This window comes from Heptranchias perlo, chromosome 37, assembly GCF_035084215.1.
Source record: "Heptranchias perlo isolate sHepPer1 chromosome 37, sHepPer1.hap1, whole genome shotgun sequence".
Lineage (NCBI taxonomy): Eukaryota > Metazoa > Chordata > Chondrichthyes > Hexanchiformes > Hexanchidae > Heptranchias > Heptranchias perlo.
Window position 1 is genome coordinate 10,211,016 of NC_090361.1, and position 9,491 is coordinate 10,220,506.

Consider the following 9,491-nt stretch of genomic DNA (forward strand, 5'->3'; position numbering starts at 1 on the left):
TCCCCCCCCCCCCCCCCGCTTCGCTCTCCCGGTCTGTATGGATAATGACCTGTTAATCACTCAGGATTCTCTTTTCCCAGGAGCTCAGGAGGTGGGCCGCTGACGACTGAGCTGAATGACAGTTTGTAACAGGACTGCTTGTGTGAACAGATGCTCCCAATGGGTCAACAGTCAGTCAGGCCGCACATTTCCCAGCTCTGAATGGCCTAGCCTCCAAACAATAATCGAATTGTGGATTCTGCGGTGCCATAAGCAATGTTTGTAGAAGCAAAGAAAATAAATCAGACTCTAGAACACAGTCTCAACACAGGAGTAACACACAGACATAACACTGTGCACTGATCTGTCACAGCACTAACTGGCACTGCATTGCCCAGGGAGCTTCCAGCAAACAGGCAACATTTCAGAGGCATTTCTTTTTCATTCTGTGTCATTTTCCAAATATTTTATAAATCATTAAAGTGAGAGACATCATTGATGGGGAAGGGAAGGGTTGACATCAACCAGCCACAGCTCTGTTATAGCCCTAGTTGGATTCAGGATCGTGCTCCCTCTCTTCTGCCCCGGAGAAGTACACACACCCCACTTAGCATCGTTCCCTTTCCATTTCCCGCACCAGCTGTCCTTGCGATATTACAGAATGTGAGGATAGATGACTGAGGATGGGCAGCCTGTGCAGGACACTCTCAATCTTTTACACATTCAGCCGTCAACCACCACCTGCCACTTATTGTGGCAAACGGGGAAATATAAATGGAACAGGGGACGTGACGTGCCAGTCACAAAGCAATATTTTGTGCTCATGCCTTTTCTAAAAGGACAGGTTGGCCCGTACTCAAAATGAGATGAACTGGGCATACTTGAGTAACTGGAAATGAGCGAGTTAAAGGGAATGGGTAGCACAGGGCATCAGACAGATGTCTTTGGAACTTGGGTTTGAATCCTATCAGGCTGATGGGATAGAGTGTCCTCCTGTATTCCCTTGAGTTTGGAAGGTTGAGGGATGATCAAAGCAAGGTGTTTGAAATGATAAAGTGATTCGATAGGGTAGATATTGAGATATTATTTCCTCTGGTGGGGAAGTCCATAATAAGAGGCAAAATCTTAAAATAGGAGCTGGACCTTTTAGGGTAGTGGAAAATCTGGAACTCTCTCCCCCAAAAGGCTGTGGATACTGGGGGTCAATTAAAATTTTAAAGACCAAGAGCGATAGATTTTTGTGTGGTAAGGGTATCAAGGGATATGGAACAAAGACAGGTAAATGGAGTTGAGGTAGAGATCAGCCATAATCTAAATGAATGACGGAACAGGCTTGAAGGTCTGAATGGCCTACTCCTGTTCCTATTTTCCTATGTTCCTCAGCCATAAACATGGAACGGTGGCTCTTACACAATAACACAAAAGATTGCTGTTTGGGTCAGTCTCATTCCGCTTATCCTGTTCTCCACGGTCACTGCAAATAACGGGTGACAGATGATGGATGGTGGGTGATGGGTGACGGATGGCGGGTAATGACTAATAGATGATGGGTAGCAGGTGATGGATAGTGGACGGGTGGTGGGTGGAAATACTGGGTGGCAATGGTGAGTGGTGGGTGCTAGGTGGTGGGTGGTGATGATGGGTGGTGAATGGTGGTGGGAAATTGGCAGCAGATCATAGGTGGGAGGTAATGGCAGTGGGTGGCAGCTGGTGGGCAGTGGGTGATGGGGGACAGGCATATGGCTCCGGTGTGTGGCTGGAGCCATAGTGATGAAGGTAGATGGCACTGTTTTAGATTTTCTTTTCTAGTGCTTGCCTCTAATGGAGAGACATCCAATTCCCAGCAGTATTGTAGAAGCGGGAACAGGGATAGGAGCAGAAGTGTAAGCAGGGACAGAGGTAGGGATAGGGACAGGAACAGAGATAGGGGTAGGAACAGGGATAGGGGTAGGGACAAGAGTAGTAGCAGGGTCGGTGGCATTTAATCCCTGATAATCTGGTGCTGTAAAATGTGGCTAAAAGATATGACTAAGGAGTCATAGGGGACTAAGGAGATGAGAAGAGGAATGATAAAGTATCTGTCAGAGATCCTTGGAGGTTGTGGAGGTGAGGATACCAGGATTGGGTACAGATTTGATGCCTGTCTTGATTGAATAGTCTAGACCCAAACATGAAGAATGGTCAGTTGGACAAGGTACTGGAGGTCAGTCAGTGTCTGTGGAACTGTACCTCAGCAAGCGACACGAGAGGAGGGGAGAAAATCGGAGTGAAAGAGAAAAGAAGAGTTGGCTATCCAGTCAACTGTTTAAAAAATCTGCACATTTGATTAGTTCAGGTGACGATGGCCTTTTTGCCCATTTGATCTCAACCTTCCAGATTCACAAACTTCTTTCTTCAAATACAGCTTTAACATCCATGGAACAGGCAGTTGGTGGCCTCAGTTTAGCATCTCATTCAAAGGACCATGCAGCACTCACTCAGTACTGCGCTGGAGGGGTCAGCATAGATTATACACTCAACCCACAACCTTCTGACCGAAAGGAAAGAGTGTTACAGCTGAGCCAAAAAGACACTTTCCAAAGCAGATGAGTTGATTCGAAGGACAGGGTTTCACTGTTTGATGGCTGTTTATGTGTCTTTGTTGTAGATGTTAAGGTCATGCCCGACTGCTCTATGTTTCTGCGATGCCCACTGTGCCAGGAGGAGTTAAAACGAGGAGATCTTCAGCAACACCTGCAGCAGGAATTGGAGAGATTATCTTCACTCAGCCCCAGGTCTGTGTCAGTGGAAGAAGTCGAAGATTTTTATTCTGCTTCTCTGTTCATTCCTTCTTTCCCTCCAGAAACCCAAATCTACCACACCTCTCAGTCCCACCTACCCATCATACTCCTCAGTCCCATCTACCCACCTTCTCACCATAGCCCTCAGTCACACCTATTCACCATTCCCCTCAATTCCACCTACTCACCATATCCCTCAGTCCCACCTACCCACCTTCTCACCATACCCCTCAGTCCCACTTACCCACCTTCTCACCACACCCCTCAGTCCCACCTACTCACCATTCCCCTCAATTCCACCTACTCACCATGTCCCTCAGTCCCACCTACCCAACTTCTCACCATTCCCCTCAGTCCCACCTACTCACCATACCCCTCAATTCCACCTACTCACCATACCCCTCAGTCCCACCTACCCACTTTCTCAACAAACCCCTCAGTCCCACCTACCCACCTCACCATACCCTCAATCCCAATTTCTCACCATACCCCTCAGTCCCACCTACCCACCTTCTCACCATACCCCTCAGTCCCGCCTTCTCACCACATCCCTCAGGTGAAAATGTTCTGTCTTTGATGGTGCAATAAATATAAATTTGAGACAGGATTAAACCTCATTTTGAAACAGGCTGTGTTTCTGAGAGAATGGCTGTGGTCTGTATGGTACATCTGGGTATGAATGAGCAGGTGTTTATGGGTGAGACCGTGTGTAGTTCAATTGCCAATACACAGGGCACTGTGTAATCCAGGGAAAGGGACATTTCACAGTTTATTTATTCAGGTTAACACAATTAACAAAATGGAAGGTTGGGTTATATTTAGTGGAGAACGACTTTCCTGAAATTACAAAATTGTTAACATCCAGTTGTGAGATCAGAGCATTACTCTTCCTTGAAATCCTCCAGCTCTCACCAGTGGAAGTCTCTTTAAGTCTTCTGATTTTTGGATTTTAGTTTTCCAGAATTCGGGTCAAAAATCGGGTGAAATCAGCTGCAAGTTTAACAGGTCAAAAGTAAAACTGAAGATTCTTAATCTTAAATCTGAGATATAATGAGCAAAAAAAAAATTAAAATGAAAGAAACAAGTAAGAAAATGAAGAGCAGAAAAACTGGAATCCACTTGGGTGTCTGGAAAATTAATATCTTTCAATTATCCGCTCCCTCAGATATCTATCCAATTCTTCCATAAATGTTTCCACACTGTCAGACTCCATGGAATCCCTGAACAGTCCATTCCACACATTCTAAACTGTCTGTGAACCTTCCTCTTCTACATTGGAGCCTGTGTCCCTTGGTTCAAAAGTTCATGGTGATCGCGAGCGTATTACTGGGGCTCGATTTATCTATTCCCTTAAGAATCATGAATCCTTGAATAATATCTACCCTGAGCCTTCTCTTCTCCTGAGTAAACAGTCCCAGACTCTTAATACTTTAAAATACAATTGGCTGCATGAGGTGGGATACCATACATCATTAACTGCATCTTCCTCACCCCATGGAACTTTGTTCAGCTGTCTGTATGTGATACAAGCTAGCCAGGGAACAGAGAAAGACAACGGAGTGCTCCCTATGGCAGACCAGGAAAGTGGTTCAGAGCATCAGAGTAAGGGCCCTGAGATTTATGTGGTCTAACCAGATAATTCATCTCTTGGAGGGCTAATTCTTTAATTTATTCCTAAAATCCAATGGATTATTTATCTTTATCTCACTCACATTTCTAACACTGATAATTTGGCCTTGTTTCTTTTAGCTGCGAGGAGGAGCTCCCTAAGGACACTGCCTCACTACAACCAACACAGGTAATAATCAGCTCATCTCTCTTTCTCTCTCTGTTCCCTTCCTTAAATAATGGAGCCCTCAGTATATAATTATAATATCACTGAACCCCACTTTATACCATTGGTGTCAATGCCAACATCAAGCAGTCCCAGACCAGGTACAGCACAGAAGAGAGGCAAAATAAAGCTCCCTATAGTCTGGCTTCTGCTCTGCCCTTGCACTGTCACCATGCCTGAGAACAGTGGGCACATTCTCCTGAGCTACTGTTCTACTTACCAACACCTAGTGCCATTCCAGGGGCCAACAGTCCTGCCCTAAATGTGTATGAAGTGGTACTGAGTACCGAACTATATACCGATTGGCACGATGTGGACCAGACACTGATTACAGGTCATCTGGAATGAGGCCGCTCAGATTCACTGGTGCCACAAACTAGGGACAAAAATAAAAACTACCTGGTAATGATGGATTATATAACCATAGGGAAGGGGTGGGGAGGTGGAGCATTTCAAAGTCAACCCCCCCCCCCACTATAAGGTCCACGTAATTTATCCCTGGGGTTGGCATCTATTCCCAAGTACAAAACTGGACAGAGGGATGAAGGTGGGGCAGAGGAGCTTCGTCAGTGGAGGGATGGGAGGTTAGATGGGGTAGGGCAGGAGGTTTAGACAGAGGCAAGTTTGGACAGGGACAGGCTGGGAGTAGATAGGCACTGGGCGATTCTAATATCTGGCAATCCAAGCAGGCAGCAGCATTCGAAGGGAGTACACCTCAGGAACCTGCAGGCGCACAGTCTGTGAGTGCCCTTCAGCTAAAATTAATGGACGGAAAACCCTGGGGCTGCACAATTTCTCAAGGTGCAATCCCTTTCAGTGCTGCTTTCCACTGATGGTGGACACACCTTTCCGGATTCTAAAACTGGGCAGGTCTGAGCTCTCTCCGATTATCCTACACATAAACGTGATAAACACTGAGAGATTGAAGCCAAAGCCAATATCTCCAGTGAGTGTCTTCACTGTCTGGCTGTATTAATGCATCTTATTTTTCTTCAGTCTCCTTCTATTAAGGAAGAAGTGGAATCACCCAGTGGGTCACCACTGTCCACAGACGATGGCCATCATTCAGAAAGACAACAGGTGAGGCCTGCTAGGAAATGAAGTTGTGATAAGAGATGCCAACTCCACATCCTTAATGACGCTCCAAAAAGCTAACTGAGGTAATGCCCTTCTCGGTCTCCCTGTACCATCAGCTCTGGTTGGTACATTTTACCCTAAACAAAGAAGGGATTTCACCATCCAGCTTTAAAAGGCAGTGGATGAGGTAATGCAACTGACCTCAGTGCCCTTGGTATTGGGAAGAGAAAAAATAAACCAATGATTAACACCTCTATATCAAACACCTCTATTGAAAAAAACATAGTTTCCCCATATAGCTGTTGTAACTCCAGGTTTTTATAAAGTAGGACAGAGGTGCAGGTACAAAACTGCCACTCAGAATAACCAATCACCATTCCAATTTCTGTTTGTCCACAGACATTCCAGCAAGTAAAAATCAACAGAGAGGGTCGGCTGAATGGTGAGTCTTTAAACTGAGAAACAAGGTTAAAGGCCAAAACCAGGGCACTGGACATGTGTATAGGTTGCATGTTTGTGTCTATGTGTGAATGCATGTGTGTGTGTATGTTTGGATGTGTGCATGTATGTTTGCATGTGTATGTATGTTTGCGTGTGTTTATGTATGTTTGTGTGGGCGTATGTATGTTTGCATGGGTGTATGTGTGCCAGACTTTCATCTCCCAGGCAGAGGAGGGTTGACTCCCCCGAAAGGATGCAGGATTCTCATGGAAAAAGGATAATACAGTGCTATGGAACCATTCGCAATCTCCCGATTTCCCATATGGCCAGTCTAGTCTCGCTCCCAGTTGGATCGCAGCGCCTAGTACCTAACTGGGCACAAAAGCAGAGTGTGGCACTCAAACCTCTGTCAATCCACACTCCACTCTTAATTGTTAGAGCTCCCCCATCAGCCTGCTGATTGATAGTTTCAATACAGCACGGCCTGTTACATCACAAAAACGTCACCTACAGAAAAATCATTGACAATGGGGTTCATGGGACCTACACCAAAATATAGCACATTTACAGAAACCAGACTCAGCAACAGTCGGTTAAATGAGTGTCAAGTTTCACTGTCACTACATTCACTCTGTGCCTAATCCTGACAGCAAAGTGTAAGTTTTTGTTTGACAGCTTTAAATGATAAGGTGCTTTGCAATTAGTACTAGTGTGTTTTACAATAGATGGACGTAGTGTTATCCAACAGCCATCTTGTCAGTGTCAGGAGGGAAGACCAAATCCCACTGCAGCTGACCCACCACTAATAGCTCTCCCACATACCCATCTGTGAAATCAATGAGGTCCCAGTGCTTTTAATGGCATAATGAAAATAATTTCATCAATGAAACCTTATTAAATCGAATGCACGGGGGAGTGGGAAGCCAGGAGATCAACTGACAGATCAGCCGTTGTAGCACAAACTCACCGTGGCTCCTGGAATTGGAACTGGCCGGTGTGAAACTGACACGAATGGCTGTGGGATAACTTCCTAGCTGTCTGGTATAGAACACATCGGCACATAGTACAAGGTCTGTCCTTCCTCTTTAAGGATTATCCAGCACTCACATAGAGGCATTTTGGATCACTTCCTATCCCTTTCTATAACTCCATGTCTCTGACCTCTGGAAAATGATGGAATCCAATTAGCTGCCAGCTAAATTTGTTTTTCAACATTTAGCACAAAGACTTTATAGAACCAGAGAGACTCCAGCTTGCCTTCATATTTCAAAAGAAATATTGGACCATTAGTTTCAAATAAGACAATGAAAATTGATGCTGTCCTTGTTCTGACCCAGACTCAAGCCATCAGATTATTTTAATGTATGTCTGGGAAGTAAAAATCATGCAAAACAATCCATGGGTCTTGACACTGACAAGAATGGTTGTTTGGTAACACTATCTACCATAAAACACGCCAGTACTAATTGTAAGGCACCGTATCATTTAAACAACACCACAATATGACTGGACGTGTTTAAAGGGGAGTTGTACTCTCCTTTACATCTACGGTGTCAGCCGCGGCTCAGTTGGTAGCACTCCCACCTCTGATGTTAGAAGATTGTGGGTTCAAGCCCTGCTCCAGAGACATAAAGCACAAAATCTAGGCTGATACTCCAGTGCAGTACTGAGGGAGTGCTGCACTGTCGGAGGTGCAGTTTTTCGGATGAGACGTTAAACTGAGGCCCCGTCTGCCCTCTCAGATGGATGTAAAAGATCCCATGGCACTATTTGAAGAAGAGCTGGCCAATATTTACCCCTTAGCCAACACCACAAAAACAGATTATGAGTTGTTATCACATTGCTGTTGTGGGGCCTTGATGTGTGTAAATTAGCTGCTGCATTACATAGTGACTACACTTCAAAAGTACTTCATTGGCTGTAAAGTGCTTTGGGATGTCCTGAGGTTGTGAAAGGCACTATATAAATGAAAGCCTTTCTTTCTTTTCATGACTGGACATGTTTAAAGGGGAATTGTACCCATCCTAAATGGACCCATAAAGCTGAAACTTATAAAAGGAATGACCTCTTACATACATTGGCATCTCTCAGTTTTCCTATGTCCTGTGTTTTTATTGCCTTGAAATAACTGGTCAGAAGCAGCTCTTTGTGTAGGCCTTGCCCTCTCCAGTGATGCCATGAATGAGGGATACAAGACAATGGACAGCACTTCTCATCAACGAAGAGGGGGTTCCACTCAGGATGGCTACTTCTGACCAAAGGTTTTAAGAATGGGGGCAATGTCCCCCAGTGCATTGAATCCAAAATCCTCACTTTCATTTACAAATCACCCCACGGTTGCACCCCACCCTACCTCTGCATCCTCCTCCAGCCCTCCATCCCAACCTTACTGTGCATCCCCTCCATCTGCACTGCCATGAATGATAGAGTCTTCAGCCACCATGCCCCTGTACTCTGGGATACTCTTGTTAAACACTTGTGCCTTACTACATCTTTTCCCATATTTAAAAACCTCCTCCAAAGCTGGTCCTTTGACCAGGCCTCTGGTCATCTCCCTCAGCCTCCTCTGGTCTCTGGTTTGGTGTCCATCCTCCCCCCAGGTGATTTAAGTGCAAGCTGTTGTTGACAAAGAGACATCAGTAAATGTAACTACGTGTCCAGTGATTGGGATTATGTTGTAGTTCAGGTCAGGGCACAGTCCCACTAACCTCTACCACCTCGAGCCATCATTTTATATCATGTATTTCTTTATCTTTCAGCCAGGGCAAAGAGGTGTAAGCGGAGCAGACCTTCAGATGAAGACCAGGTACACTGAGGTTAACCTTCTGGAGGGAGGAAGGAGGGCAGGGGATACATTTTGCACATGCAGAAACATAAGGCTCATTTTTAACCCCCTGCGCCTGAGGAGAACGAGGCGTGGGGGGAGTTAAAATCAGAGCATTGCCCGACTCACCGGATCCACGTCCCCTTCGTGGCACGCACCATTTTTACAGGTGTGTTTTGGCCAGTGTGCGAGGCCCTGGTATCAGGCAATCAGGGGCCTCATTAAAATGTATGGGCTGTGGTCCGATAACATCATTTGGACTGCACTTCGATTTTAACCCTGGGCCGTATATGTTGCGCACTGTGCCATCCGCGCCCGAGGAAAACTGCCACGAAGTGGATCCAGGACCAGAAGATGCCCAGTTAAGTTAACTTTGATTTTTTAAAAAAGGATTCCTTGTGGGCCAGGATGTGCAGCAGTGCTCCACTGGGCCCCACAAGGAGAACTAGGCCCTGGGCTTTCCTCCTCCTCCTCCCACCGTGTCACGTCTGGAGAAACCCTGACACTTCTACCTGACCGCGGGGACCTCACTTTATAGTAAACGTGTAATATAAGA

The 9,491-nt window shown here is 45.7% G+C and overlaps 1 protein-coding gene across 1 annotated transcript in view; it reads left to right on the forward strand.

Moving 5' to 3' along the window:
- The window catches only part of LOC137304299 (E3 ubiquitin-protein ligase RNF220-like), a 38,866-nt gene that overhangs the window by 12,890 nt on the left and 16,485 nt on the right, over window positions 1-9,491 (forward strand). The window contains exons 2-6 of the mRNA XM_067972844.1: window positions 2,627-2,753; window positions 4,509-4,557; window positions 5,590-5,673; window positions 6,070-6,112; window positions 8,871-8,917. Coding sequence (XP_067828945.1) covers window positions 2,627-2,753; window positions 4,509-4,557; window positions 5,590-5,673; window positions 6,070-6,112; window positions 8,871-8,917 — 350 coding nt within the window. The remainder of the gene's footprint in view (window positions 1-2,626; window positions 2,754-4,508; window positions 4,558-5,589; window positions 5,674-6,069; window positions 6,113-8,870; window positions 8,918-9,491) is intronic.